This window comes from Culex pipiens, chromosome 2 (assembly GCF_016801865.2).
Source record: "Culex pipiens pallens isolate TS chromosome 2, TS_CPP_V2, whole genome shotgun sequence".
Classification (NCBI taxonomy): domain Eukaryota; kingdom Metazoa; phylum Arthropoda; class Insecta; order Diptera; family Culicidae; genus Culex; species Culex pipiens.
Genome location: NC_068938.1, coordinates 195,160,172 through 195,175,047, shown reverse-complemented (window position 1 = coordinate 195,175,047; position 14,876 = coordinate 195,160,172). Strand labels below are relative to the sequence as shown.

Below are 14,876 nucleotides of genomic sequence, written 5' to 3'. Positions count from 1 at the left end.
ATCCTGTCTTAGTAGTTGAATTGTTTCTAATTTTGTTTCAATGGAATGCATGATTTTTGGGTTTTTCGGCAACCTGTGACTGTCCACGTGACTGGTAACGGAGTTGTTCACGTAAGAGTTTTTCAGGTGATTACTCACGTGACGACTCAACCACATGTCTAGCTACTCACGTGACTGACTTATGGAAAGATGACTTTGGACGTTAGGGGAAGTGTCGTGAAAGTTAGTAGATTGTTCCAATGTTGTGTTGTAGTTCAAAGTAAATAATCGCAGAGTTTCCAAATGTTTTATTTGTATTATTTGTATTATTTGTATTATTTGTATTATTTGTATTATTTGTATTATTTGTATTATTTGTATTATTTGTATTATTTGTATTATTTGTATTATTTGTATTATTTATATTATTTGTATTATTTGTATTATTTGTATTATTTGTATTATTTTTATTATTTTTATTATTTGTATTTTTTTGTATTATTTGTATTATTTGTGTTATTTGTCTTATTTGTCTTATTTGTATTATTTGTATTATTTGAATTATTTGTATAATTTGTATTATTTGTATTATTTGTGTTTTTTTTTATTATTTGTATTATTTGTGTTATTTGTATTATTTGTATTATTTGTGTTATTTTTTGTTGTTTCTAATGCCGGCCGGCTGGCGAGTTAAGAGATGCTTTGTTAGGGTGCATTGATCATCGTGGTAAGAATAATCAAATTAAATGTAAATTAATTTTTTGAATGAGTTATTCTTAAAGAAAAAGAAAAAATGACTTAACTTGCTTTTTTTTAATTTTGGGATATGGTTTTTGTTTTTTTGTATTTTTGTATTTTTGTATTTTTGTATTTTTGTATTTTTGTATTTTTGTATTTTTGTATTTTTGTATTTTTGTATTTTTGTATTTTTGTATTTTTGTATTTTTGTATTTTTGTATTTTTGTATTTTTGTATTTTTGTATTTTTGTATTTTTGTATTTTTGTATTTTTGTATTTTTGTATTTTTGTATTTTTGTATTTTTGTATTTTTGTATTTTTGTATTTTTGTATTTTTGTATTTTTGTATTTTTGTATTTTTGTATTTTTGTATTTTTGTTTTTTTGTATTTTTGTATTTTTGTATTTTTGTATTTTTGTATTTTTGTATTTTTGTATTTTTGTATTTTTGTATTTTTGTATTTTTGTATTTTTGTATTTTTGTATTTTTGTATTTTTTGTATTTTTTTATTTTTGTATTTTTGTATTTTTGTATTTTTGTATTTTTGTATTTTTGTATTTTTGTATTTTTGTATTTTTGTATTTTTGTATTTTTGTATTTTTTGTATTTTTGTATTTTTTGTATTTTTGTATTTTTGTATTTTTGTATTTTTGTATTTTTGTATTTTTGTATTTTTGTATTTTTGTATTTTTGTATTTTTGTTTTTTGTATTTTTGTATTTTTGTATTTTTGTATTTTTGTATTTTTGTATTTTTGTATTTTTGTATTTTTGTATTTTTGTATTTTTGTATTTTTGTATTTTTGTATTTTTGTATTTTTGTATTTTTGTATTTTTGTATTTTTGTATTTTTGTATTTTTGTATTTTTGTATTTTTGTATTTTTGTATTTTTGTATTTTTGTATTTTTGTATTTTTGTATTTTTGTATTTTTGTATTTTTGTATTTTTGTATTTTTGTATTTTTGTATTTTTGTATTTTTGTATTTTTGTATTTTTGTATTTTTGTATTTTTGTATTTTTGTATTTTTGTATTTTTGTATTTTTGTATTTTTGTATTTTTGTATTTTTGTTTTTTTGTATTTTTGTATTTTTGTATTTTTGTATTTTTGTATTTTTGTATTTTTGTATTTTTGTATTTTTGTATTTTTGTATTTTTGTATTTTTGTATTTTTGTATTTTTGTATTTTTGTATTTTTGTATTTTTGTATTTTTGTATTTTTGTATTTTTGTATTTTTGTATTTTTGTATTTTTGTATTTTTGTATTTTTGTATTTTTGTATTTTTGTATTTTTGTATTTTTGTATTTTTGTATTTTTGTATTTTTGTATTTTTGTATTTTTGTATTTTTGTATTTTTGTATTTTTGTATTTTTGTATTTTTTGTATTTTTGTATTTTGTATTTTTGTATTTTTGTATTTTTGTATTTTTGTATTTTTGTATTTTTGTATTTTTGTATTTTTGTATTTTTGTATTTTTGTATTTTTGTATTTTTGTATTTTTGTATTTTTGTATTTTTTGTATTTTTGTATTTTTGTATTTTTGTATTTTTGTATTTTTGTATTTTTGTATTTTTGTATTTTTGTATTTTTGTATTTTTGTATTTTTGTATTTTTGTATTTTTGTATTTTTGTATTTTTGTATTTTTGTATTTTTGTATTTTTGTATTTTTGTATTTTTGTATTTTTGTATTTTTGTATTTTTGTATTTTTGTATTTTTGTATTTTTGTATTTTTGTATTTTTGTATTTTTGTATTTTTGTATTTTTGTATTTTTGTATTTTTGTATTTTTGTATTTTTGTATTTTTGTATTTTTGTATTTTTGTATTTTTGTATTTTTGTATTTTGTATTTTTGTATTTTTGTATTTTTGTATTTTTGTATTTTTGTATTTTTGTATTTTTGTATTTTTGTATTTTTGTATTTTTGTATTTTTGTATTTTTGTATTTTTGTATTTTTGTTTTTGTATTTTTGTATTTTTGTATTTTTGTATTTTTGTATTTTTGTATTTTTGTATTTTTGTATTTTTGTATTTTTGTATTTTTGTATTTTTGTATTTTTGTATTTTTGTATTTTTGTATTTTTGTATTTTTGTATTTTTGTATTTTTGTATTTTTGTATTTTTGTATTTTTGTATTTTTGTATTTTTGTTTTTTTTTGTATTTTTGTATTTTTGTATTTTTGTATTTTTGTATTTTTGTATTTTTGTATTTTTATTTTTTTGTATTTTTGTATTTTTGTATTTTTGTGTTTTTGTATTTTTGTATTTTTGTATTTTTGTATTTTTGTATTTTTGTATTTTTGTATTTTTGTATTTTTGTATTTTTGTATTTTTGTATTTTTGTATTTTTGTATTTTTGTATTTTTGTATTTTTGTATTTTTGTATTTTTTATTTTTGTATTTTTGTATTTTTGTATTTTTGTATTTTTGTATTTTTGTATTTTTGTATTTTTGTATTTTTGTATTTTTGTATTTTTGTATTTTTGTATTTTTGTATTTTTGTATTTTTGTATTTTTGTATTTTTGTATTTTTGTATTTTTGTATTTTTGTATTTTTGTATTTTTGTATTTTTGTATTTTTGTATTTTTGTATTTTTGTATTTTTGTATTTTTGTATTTTTGTATTTTTGTATTTTTGTATTTTTGTATTTTTGTATTTTTGTATTTTTGTATTTTTGTATTTTTGTATTTTTGTATTTTTGTATTTTTGTATTTTTGTATTTTTGTATTTTTGTATTTTTGTATTTTTGTATTTTTGTATTTTTGTATTTTTGTATTTTTGTATTTTTGTATTTTTGTATTTTTGTATTTTTGTATTTTTGTAATTTTGTATTTTTGTATTTTTGTATTTTTGTAATTTTGTATTTTTGTATTTTTGTATTTTTGTATTTTTGTATTTTTGTATTTTTGTATTTTTGTATTTTTGTATTTTTGTATTTTTGTATTTTTGTATTTTTGTATTTTTGTATTTTTGTATTTTTGTATTTTTGTATTTTTGTATTTTTTGTATTTTTGTATTTTTGTATTTTTGTATTTTTGTATTTTTGTATTTTTGTATTTTTGTATTTTTGTATTTTTGTATTTTTGTATTTTTGTATTTTTGTATTTTTGTATTTTTGTATTTTTGTATTTTTGTATTTTTGTATTTTTGTATTTTTGTATTTTTGTATTTTTGTATTTTTGTATTTTTGTATTTTTGTATTTTTGTATTTTTGTATTTTTGTATTTTTGTATTTTTGTATTTTTGTATTTTTGTATTTTTGTATTTTTGTATTTTTGTATTTTTGTATTTTTGTATTTTTGTATTTTTGTATTTTTGTATTTTTGTATTTTTGTATTTTTGTATTTTTGTATTTTTGTATTTTTGTATTTTTGTATTTTTGTATTTTTGTATTTTTGTATTTTGTAATTTTGTATTTTTGTTTTTTTGTATTTTTGTATTTTTGTATTTTTGTATTTTTGTATTTTTGTATTTTTGTATTTTTTTATTTTTTTATTTTTGTATTTTTGTATTTTTGTATCATAGTTTCAGATTTCCTTAATTCAGTGTTAAACCCCTCCCGATCCCCTATATCTTCCGGTGGTGTTCATTTTGTATGCAATACTAGTTTGGCCACAACCCTTTTTTCCACAAGAAACCGGACTTGGACTGACTTGAGGCCGCGTCCCCCACCTTGCTCCGTAAAACGAGAACGAAAACGAAAGACAAAAACACAAAAATCTGATTTGACGGGGTTTTTTTTTGTCAGGCATTTTTGTCTGCGCGTCAACTCGTAATCAATTCAGGGAATTCCATTTCAAATTTCTTTCACGATGTTTCAACAAAATTGCTCAGTTCAACATTAGCATTGCCAAGATTAGGAGGGTGCTCTCAGTGTCGAGTTGATTTTTGTCATGAACATTTTAATTTGCAGTTTGTTGTAAGATTTGAATTTTGTATTACCAAATAGTTTAAAACTAAATCTTATTATTTTTAGGGCCTCCTTAATTTGTAGTGCCAGTCCATTCTCACAAAATGGTGGCCAGCTTAGAACCTACGAAATTCAAACGGATTCGGAACGCGTTGATCTGTACGAATGCGAAACCGAAACAGTTAAAATTAATCCGGTCAAAGGTCGATTCCAGCTGTTATACCTGTTCGTTCGGTTCAACAAGTTGAAAGCCATCCCGGACAATGTGTGTGCCTTGCCGCGGCTGCGAGAACTCGTTCTTAACGATAACGAGATAACGACCGTTCAAATGAGCGACTTGAACTGTCTCACCAACCTAGAAGTGATTGCTTTGCACAGAAATCGAATTGTAACGGTCGATGCTTGGCAATCTGTGAGGCTGCCAAAGTTACGGGATCTGTACCTGGACCAAAATCAGTTGTCGGAGTTCAGTTTTGCTGGTTGGAATGTTCCCGCGCTGAGAAGGGTCCATCTATTCGATAATAATCTGAAGGTCGTTGAAGCTGTCTCCACTGCCCTACCCTCGTTGAAGACTTTGCGGATCTACGACAACCCACTGAACTGCTTCTGGGTGAAGGCTGTGACCAGCAAGTTGCACGCTCGGAATATCCGCGACATTGGAAACATGGACTGCGAGCAAGGTTCAACGTTTGAAGCCGTAGAACACATGGCCGAAATGGCTGAAGAGCGGAAGGAGCGCCAGAAATTGACGGAGAATTCCCAGCTCGAGTTGTTGGTGCGGTTGTTGCAGCAGCAGAACGAACTCTTGACGAAGAAGCTGCAAAAGTTGGAGGAACAGAAGGAGAATTCGAACAATTCTTATTTCAAATAGATCATGAAATGTAATTTCAGTAATATAAAAAAATCAAAATTAGGCCAAACCTACCAAAATTAAAATTAATTAGACTTGTATGATTCGATATTATTTTTAAGGTCCTCACAGCTTTTTGGAATGCAATTCTTAACCATAGAGAATAATAAAGATGATTTAGATGGCATTACATAAATCACCCAATTTACTACCATTAAAACAGTTTTCAGAAAGTACTGTATCAAGTAACCAATTAATCGCGGAAAACTCTTCCCCTGATACGATACGCTCTAGCCTCCAAAACAGATCTCAACTTCGGCTTCTCCTCCGGAACGAGCCTCTCCACCGTGGTTCCATTCAGGCAAGTACCCTCCCTCAAATCCGCAACGGTCACGTTGCGCGATTGAAGCTCCTCCAGCACGTACTTGGTCCAGGCACAATCCAACGGATTCCCGTGAAGCCGGATTGTAGTCAGTGCCGGGAAGGCACTGGTCAGCCCCAGAACCATCGTCAGTCGGTTCTCGTCGAAGTGGATCGTGGTCACTGACTCCGCAAGCAGGCTTGAAAAGCTAAGCTCGGTGAGGTGGTTCTGGTCCAGGTAGAAATCTACCAGCGGGATCAGCTTGTGCTGCCGCGAGCTGATTGAGGTTATGTTGTTCCTTTGCAGGGCGATCACGCGCAGCTCGGTCAGCCCTTGGAAGGAGTTCAGATCAACGGACTCGATTTCGTTGTCGTTCAGCACGAGCTCCTTCAAGTGCTTTAAAGAGTTCAAGTTTTGTGGAATTTTTTGCAACCTGTTGTGGTGGACGTACAGCACTTTCAACTTGTAGTCACCTCTCCCAGAGTCAATCAAAATTTTGTTGGTGTGGCACGATTCGAGGTCAATGTTCTCCAAACGAACTGGGATTTCAACTGTGCTCAAAACGCCATCTCTCACATTCAACTTGGTGGCGTTGCTTAATCGTGACAGCATGTTTGCACTCAACATTGCGATATTGACGGATTCCATCCAAACTTCCGCGTCATGAGGGTGATCCAACTTGTTTTCGTTCTCCGGACTTCTAATTGAAAGTTCCTTCATCATAAGGATGCCATTTTCAACGAAAATTCTTTCTCTTGCAATTGTTGATTGGATTGTGAAAGCAATTCTGAAAATACAAATGAAAGTGAAACATTTCCTGGGAAATCCAGTCGGGGATTAACTCAGCGGTTCTTACAATAATATGCACACTTGCAGCTTCATCTCCTTTAGATTTGGTTGTTGAGCGTTAGAATGACCGTATGGAACTGATTACTAGTGGATTGAAATTGCAATCTATAAGTCCCCACAATTCATGTTTACTATTGTGCTTGGCTTAACTGGTGCTTAGGGTAATCTACAAGTTATCAATTGTTTATAGTAGTTTACAAAACAATGAATTTATGTCGAATAAAACTACTGAAAATAACTACTAACTAAAATGCAACTGATCAAAACTCATTGATAAATTACTTTTTGCCCCACATGTTGTTTATAAGTTTGAGAAACTTCCTGGGAACAATATAATCTTTGAGATGAACTCAGACTTGTTTACAGGAGCAAATTGATTAATTATTCATAATGACACGTAAAACTTTGAAATAATTGAAGAAAAGACTAATAAATTTTCAAAAAATGACAATTTTTTATCGACTAATCAACCATTTCGTCGCTGTTGTGCTAACTTGTCGCAAGTCGATTTTGGACCAAATTGAGTAAAGAACGCCATTTTGTGTAAGTTCTCAATGCCTCACCTTTAGACCTTCACAGATCCCCAAAATTCGATTTCAATCCTGAGATATTCAATAAAAACCGAAAAACTCCGTGCATTTTTGTCACTTTTCATATGAAAGAAGTTTCAATCTTGTCGTGCTATCTTGACACAGCCTGAAAATTGATGTAAGTGCGACAACTGGCCAAAGGGATTTCAGGTCAGAACGCGTTTGACGCACGTACAAGTTAGACTACCGTAAACATTTGTAATTATAACTCGGGACTCCAGCAACCAACTTCAACCAAACTTCGGGACAATGCACAGAATGGTCAGTCAAACAAAACGTGTTTGTTATTGTTTACATCGCGTGCTCTCGTTTTTGTTTATTCAAGGTCAAACACTTGAATACCTGAATATTTTCTGAAAAAAATGCCAAGGGTGCACAGCAACCAATGAAGTTGTTGTCTTCTTTTTCCAAAATTGTCAAACTTACGTACCCAATCCTGTAAATATCTGAATTCTTAAATAATCAAGCTATGTCCTAAATTATTTTGTAGACAATAGTTTAGGGGATGAATGAAAAATTATATCGATAATTCCCGTAGTTTTGAAGATACCAAAATGTTTGTTACAAAAATTTGGGTGCAAAAGCCCTGATTGATGTGCACCGTTAAAACTCTTATAATTTGAAAACGAAGTACTTTTTTTAATTTAGTTTGATTCAGTTTTTATTGCAAATTTGATTTTGCATTTAAAATTGATTTTTTAAATTTTGTTTGAAAATATTTATTCAGTCACACCGTCTTTGATACAAAGAATATCCACAGACTGAAATATTTTTTTCAAAAATCTCTTTTTTTGCAAAATACACAACTCTGCATTTCAAGTCCCTTTAAATATATTCTTTTTGGAACATTTTAAATATAAATAATTAAGGAATTCTACTTTTGGTGATTACCGTAAACCGTAAACCGAGGTGACTTTGATAGCCGGGGTGACTTAGATAGGTTTGAGAATGTTGCGCAAAATGAAAAGTACAAATCAAATACGTACGGAATGGTATGGAATCATATTGACCGAATTAAAGAAGTGCTCAAAGTACCTTCAAGTAGAAATTTACATAAAATTTTTAAAAAGTTTAAACTAAAAAGCATTATTTTACTAGTTTCAATGTGTCACAATTTTCTCAATGAAAATGAGTTCGAATCGGGAAACGGAATGCATTTTCGGATTCTATGGACAATTTTCCGATAGGAGAAGGTATAATAAGTTTGTAAATAACAAATATTATGTGTTTTTGAAACACAATAAAAAAACTTCAAATTTTTAGACATTTTCAGTGAAACAAATAGTATGTAAAATTGTGAAATCGTTTGATTTGTGCTTCGAATTCAGTTTAAAATGCATTTTTTATAGATTATTTTATAAACAAAACTAGTTCTACCAAATATAAGGCCAAAATTCAGGCCAAAAAAAACGCCTAAAATTTATATGTAATTTATTTAAAGCTCATTTTTGCGGTGCTGTACATTGGAATTTTATTAAAATTTGAAAATATTTTTTTTAATCCAGCCCAAACATGCTAAATATGAATATCAATACAGAAAAATTCGTTTTAGATTGTTTTAAGTTGATTTGACTTATATTTTCATTAAAAATTTTAAGTTTTTGAAAAAATATTTTTCTGCCCCTCATTGTTAAAGCCAATTTTGAAGGGGGCGGGGGGCGACATAAACTTTGAAAAATGTTTGCAACGGCCTACGTGAACATTGATTTTTTGAAAACTCTATCAGCAACCTTAGTGATGGTACATTTGACGTAAAAATATAATTTGAACATCTTATAAACCTGATTTTAAGAATAAAAATTTTGACTATCAAAGTCACTCCGGATTCACTTTTTGGTTGTGCCTTTATTTTATTTGATATAAAATAAACCATAAGGTTTTAAATTGCAACAAAGTACGTCAAAATATAGTATGATTTGAAATATAGAGAGCATTAGTCAAATACAAGACCTAAGCTGACTCTTAAAAATAATTGCAGAACATTGTTACCCGAGCAGACGGAAACAACTTAAGAGTAACATTTTTTGATATTTGAAAATACTAGACCAATAACATTTTATGTTATTTATAACAAGATTTATTATTCGTCCTTATGAATTTTTTGTTATTGGATTGTTATTGTAATAACAAACTATTAATTATTTATTATTATTATTTTTAGTTATTCTTCGAACAAATCTTTGTTATTATTTTTTGTTATTTTAACAACTAATCCGATCATCCCAATAACAGTTGGAGGTATTCTTCCATAACAAAAAATTGTATTCCAAAGTTGTTTTGGCTTTCAACCAATATCAGACCAATAACAAATTTTGTTATGATAACATTAACTGTTATTAAACCCTTATGCAAATATGGATTTTTCAAGATGATTCAATAACACTTTCTGTTATTTTAACAGTATTTGTTTTTGAAATGGCATGAATTTTGTTATTACCGTCTGCCCGGGTAAAGTCACATGAACCAATTAATATTTATATTATATTACGGGAGCGAATGACCCATAGGGTTAAAGTTCCCCTAATAAAATCAACAACAACAACAACTACATTAATAATACCATCATGAGAACTGGAATAGTGGAATACCAGTGGAAAGTTACTGGATAGTATATTTTTACAATAATGTAGATCTTTTTTTTTTTTTTAAACTAAATGCTAATTTTTGTTAGTAAACGCATAAAGACACGACTATATGATTGAAACCCGTTTGCAGATCTTGATTATTTCATCATTTACGAATAACAATCAAGAATGATGCGTATCTAATAAGCTTAAAATTATCACAAAACCGCAAAGTTATTTAATATTTTACCCCTCCTTAATCAGCCACCTGAAACCCAACCTGCTATTTCCAGTTTTGCTCTTCTTTGCTATGCTTTTCAATATTTAAAAATAAATTCTCACTATCTCTCGCAGCATCCGGAGAGACGACCGACGCCAACGACGACGATGCTCCGTGGAAATTCCCATAGAGTTCCATTCGGAGAACCAAAGAAAGAGAGAGAAAGAGCGCAAGCATCTTCGGCTTCTGTTGACCTGTTGGTTGGTGGATGCTGCGCTGGTTATCGGTGCCCGATCGAAAATGAAACCAGTTCCACCGGTTCGGGCATTCTGATTCTTCGGCGGTTGAAGCGGAAGGGGGCTCGTGTAGTGGAGAGATGGGACCTTTTTTTTGGATTTTGTGATTTTATTTAGAAATCGGGTTATAATTTCATTAGTTAAGTTATTTTAAATTAACAAGTTGCAATTAGTTAATAAATTTAAAAGAATTATGTGTATTTTTCAAGTAGCTTTACACATATTTTTAATTTGCATTCAATTTGTCTAACAGCAAATAATTGTTTTGAAGTGTGAAATTTAGCCAAAACGGTCGACCAGAGCAAAAGCTTCATCGCAGCACAGTATTATTTTACGATTTTCTTGTACCTTTTGATGGGCACGTCCACTTCAATGCAAATTTCTGAAAATCAACATCTAGGGTGTTAACCTATTTTGATGTTTCACTTCATGCTTTTGTATAGTGGAGATTGGTATTCAGAGTGGTGATTTTTTGCTGTTGGATTTAGCTTATGCTGTTTAAATCAGATTAAGTTTGTTAGAAATATTAAATTTTTCTCAAAGATAAATTTGTAAATAGTTATTTGAATATAAATGGATACAAATCTTTGAACTTTCAAAAATTGATTGCAGTTTTATTGTTGATGCCATGAATTTGGATCCAGCCCAAGCTAAACAAATGAGCGTTGTTTTATTAAAGTAGCTTGCTGAACAAATACCTTATGTTTTTTTTTTAAATGTGACTCTGTCAATTCCACGATAAGGTTCACAATTTGGTTCCCTGGACATACAAAATTTTCTGATTGATTTAGTAAGCAAAGCAAAGCAATCCACTTTAACGACCCCCTGGTCATTTGTGGTCTCTGTTGCAAGTTTCTGCTCATTTTGGTTTGTTCCGGTGGGCATACTAAGCCCAAATCCAAAATAGGAGCTTGATTGGACGTAACAAGAGCTGGCGCTTTGCATTTGAATTTTAAATGGGATTTAACCCGTAAAAAAAGATTTTTTCATTAATGTTTCTTTTTGAGGCATTTTGGCTACTGAAGCGTTTATTTTCAACATCATTGGCGTGTAGGCCAGATCCTTGCGCATCTTTTGGTATATATGGAGCTCGGTACAGACCTTCAAAGTTTGGCAGCCGAAGCCGCTAACCACCGCGCCACGAGGCCCTCCTGATTGGTTTTGTATCTCCAGCAAAACTGTGAGTATTGATGGAACTTCTAGAGAAAAAAAGGTGATGTGATATATCAATCATATGATGTGATTTTTTTAACCAATCATAATTTTCAAAAAATCAAGCATTGTTTTTTGCTTAATTTATCAGTTAATGAATTAAATTTAAATTCAACGAAAACTGCATTTTTGTGTTCATGTTTTTATCCACCTTAAAAGTGATTGTTATTTGTAAATTCTAGATTAAATTTTCAAAACAACCTATCCCTCATGGGTTTCCTATGCAGATAGGACCTTTTGAAAATTTAATCGAGAATTGACAATTTTACCAGTAGAAGTCATACTCAAGTTAAACCAACTCTGGAAAAAATAACCTTGTGATTTAAAATATTGGAAATATTTGAAATTTGATACGTAAGTCAACATTACTGCTGTGTTTTTTTTTACATTGGAATCCATTTGACCAACAAGTTTTGACAGGATTGATAAATTCCTAAACAACTATTTCAACATATCTTAAACTTGGAGTATTTCTATAAATTCCACCATTTTTTCATTATAAAAATAATATGATTGCACAAAACTATTTATAAAATAATACTAAAATAAATAGTATAACAAAATAGGGTGGATTCATGCGGTTGTTAATAGAGCGTCCAATTTCCCGGGAAATCCCAGGAATTCCCGGGAAATTTTAAATTTATTGAAAATTGTTATGATCATGGTTTTTATCAATATTATGCATGGTTTAAATAAGTGTGAAGATCAATTAACAGCTTGACTGCGTGTAAAAAATCATTCAACTACAAGAAAATGTATTTTGGTATTTTTTGATGAGAAATTTTAAACCTGCCTCTGTGACCAGTTTATTGAAATGAGAAAAAAAATGCAGAAATTATGTTTTTCATGACAAATACTGGTTTCAGCTCTTGGACAAATGATAAAGCTTTTTAGTGTTGGTTTTACTCCAAACAACCTAATGTTTTCAAATATTTGAAACAAGCTTTGAATATATTTTTGCATTTTTTAGGAACAAACAATAGAAAGTAATTTTTCAATTTTTTTTTGTATTATTATGCAACATGATTTGAATGATTCGATAAATTAACCTCATTCCACAAAAAGTCTTCTTTTTTCACATTTAACCCTTTAACACCTGTAGTTGCACCAGTGCTCCATAATTCTGTTACTTCAAATTGTAATTTCTTTAGTACTTGGTATTCAACCAATTGAATTAATTCTTTTTGCACAAATTCGATTTTCATCTCATTTGATCATGGTACACAAAAACGTAATAAAAACTCAATGTTAATTTAGAGGTAAGGAGTTAATATTGTTTTGATGAAATAACATCAATCTGTTAAAAGCTTACCTAATTGTAATAATTTAGTACTCATTAAGCAAGATCTATTCCCAGTTGCTTCAAAAATTAATATTATCAGAAATAATTCTGGTATCATAATTTCTGATGATCTGATTAATTATATATAAACCAAACAATACATTTAATTGAACGAAATCATGTTGAGTTTGTTCATTTCCCGGGAATTTTTTTTCCCGAGACGGGAAATTTGACGCTCTAGTTGTTAATTATCATACACAACGTTTTTTTTTCTAATGTGACGAAGTCTAAGAAAAGTTGAATGGTTTTGTGTTTTTTTTTCTAAATTTGATTTAACTATTGATATTTATATTTTATGGAAAATCAAGCCTCTTGCTGGTTTTCCCGAATTATTTATTAGTATAACGTTCATATGGAGGAAAACCCATATATTGATTTCATTTAAGAGAAGTTTGTTGAATTTTAAAGAAACTTGTCCTAACTAAAAGTATTCCACATTTTCAGTTAAATTCTTGACTTTTTCCCGGTTTCCTATTTTTTTTTGTTCCGAGGTGGCCACCATGTCCAAAAGGATTTAACTTGTACTAAAAAAGAAAAGTATTATTCGCTTGAGAATTTGATTTTTGAAAATTGTTCAAACTGCTCTGTTGACTTAAAGCTGCCTTTTTACAAAGATCAGTAACGAGTGAAAAAAACTGAAGAAACAAATTTTAACATTCTTACATTTGAATCGAGTAAAAAAAGTGTTATTATTTAATTGATTTCATAAATTTATCATATCAAACCAGGCTTTACACCGAAAAAGCCTAGTCAAATTATGTTTATGGAGAAAAAAATATCAAACATGCGAGCATTGTGCATAAAATTCATTAATTTAAATTTGTTAAAACAAAAATTCTCATATTACAAAGTTCAATCTTCTTCCATTGAATCTTAAGGTTTTAAGTAATTTATGTAGTTCTGAATAATTCTTGTCTTAATTCATTATTACTATTAATACTTTTGAAACATTTAAAAAACAACATTCGGCACGATATCCAATTTTAAATGGAATAATTTTTTACATTTAGCAATTTTAAAATAAAAAACTAACACTTTTGACAATTTTGTCAGATTTCTTCGATCAAACCCCGATTAGGGCTTGGGGACGTCTTTTTATTACGTAACGCAAGAACCTATCGTAACAAAACTTTCATACTCTCCTCCCCTCCCCACCATCTACATTACGTAATAAATGAACGCTCCCTTTATTAAGATAATTCAATCATACAAATGAATTTTCAATCAAATATTTTTTGTTGAAACAGGTATTTTTTGGGTCAACTTAGAAAACGCATATTTGGCAACAGTAATGATGCAAATTGAATAAATATACGAAAAAATATTAACAACACTAAAAAGACAATAACAATTGGTCGGAAGATATAAGGTCAAATGGGTAAAAGATTGAATTTTAAAAAGGGTTTAACATGTTTTTTCTTCATAAAATTTTGCATTACGTCTCAGTTTGTTGTACTATAACGCTCGAATCGCACCTATTCTGGGTGATAAATGTTTTATTTCATGATCAGCAAAAAAGAATTGATTATTTTGAAAGAATGAATAATTGTTCAAAATTTGTTTCAAAATCAGACATTTTATCATAAATTATTTTGAAGAAATTTAATAAAAATGAAAATTTGCGAGAAATTACATCTTCTTTATTCATTCATTTTAAGAAGTGCTTTGAATTACAAGAATGCAAAAACTCACAGGTAAAAATACTGAAACAATAATAAATTTAATAAAAAAAAAGGTTAAAACAAATCAACAAACAATTTTTTTTAAAATAAAGCTGTAGAAGTAAATTATCATAAGAATATTAAGAGTTGCTAATGTTTAAATTAATGAGAAAACCTTAAAATAAATAGTTTAGAAAAACAGAGGCAAAAAAAAAAACAATTAGGAAAAATATATAAAACTCTTTCAAATATGTTTGAGGCTTTTTTCAGCAACTTTTTTATGCTCATATTCGAAAGAATGAAAAA

The 14,876-nt window shown here is 28.1% G+C and overlaps 2 protein-coding genes across 2 annotated transcripts; one reads left to right on the top strand and one right to left on the bottom strand.

Moving 5' to 3' along the window:
• The first annotated feature begins 4,524 nt into the window (after positions 1-4,524).
• On the top strand, positions 4,525-5,624 carry LOC120422660 (leucine-rich repeat-containing G-protein coupled receptor 6-like). The gene is made up of 2 exons (XM_052708389.1): positions 4,525-4,634; positions 4,692-5,624. Exons 1-2 carry the CDS (start codon positions 4,609-4,611, stop codon positions 5,494-5,496), a joined length of 831 nt encoding a protein of 276 aa, XP_052564349.1. The 5' UTR covers positions 4,525-4,608; the 3' UTR covers positions 5,497-5,624.
• A 104-nt stretch (positions 5,625-5,728) lies between these two features.
• Positions 5,729-6,751, bottom strand: LOC120422659 (uncharacterized). The gene is made up of 2 exons (XM_039586164.2): positions 6,693-6,751; positions 5,729-6,623 (listed from the first exon to the last, which is right to left on the bottom strand). Exons 1-2 carry the CDS (start codon positions 6,716-6,718, stop codon positions 5,729-5,731), a joined length of 921 nt encoding a protein of 306 aa, XP_039442098.2. The 5' UTR covers positions 6,719-6,751.
• Positions 6,752-14,876: the final 8,125 nt, after the last annotated feature.

Coding starts and splice junctions, on each gene's coding strand:
- LOC120422660 (XM_052708389.1), top strand. CDS start 4,609: ATGAACATTTTAATTTGCAGTTTGTT. Junction 4,635..4,691: donor ATTTTAATTTGCAGTTTGTT/GTAAGATTTGAA, acceptor TATTATTTTTAG/GGCCTCCTTAATTTGTAGTG.
- LOC120422659 (XM_039586164.2), bottom strand. CDS start 6,718: ATGAAGCTGCAAGTGTGCATATTATT. Junction 6,624..6,692: donor CTGCAAGTGTGCATATTATT/GTAAGAACCGCT, acceptor TTGTATTTTCAG/AATTGCTTTCACAATCCAAT.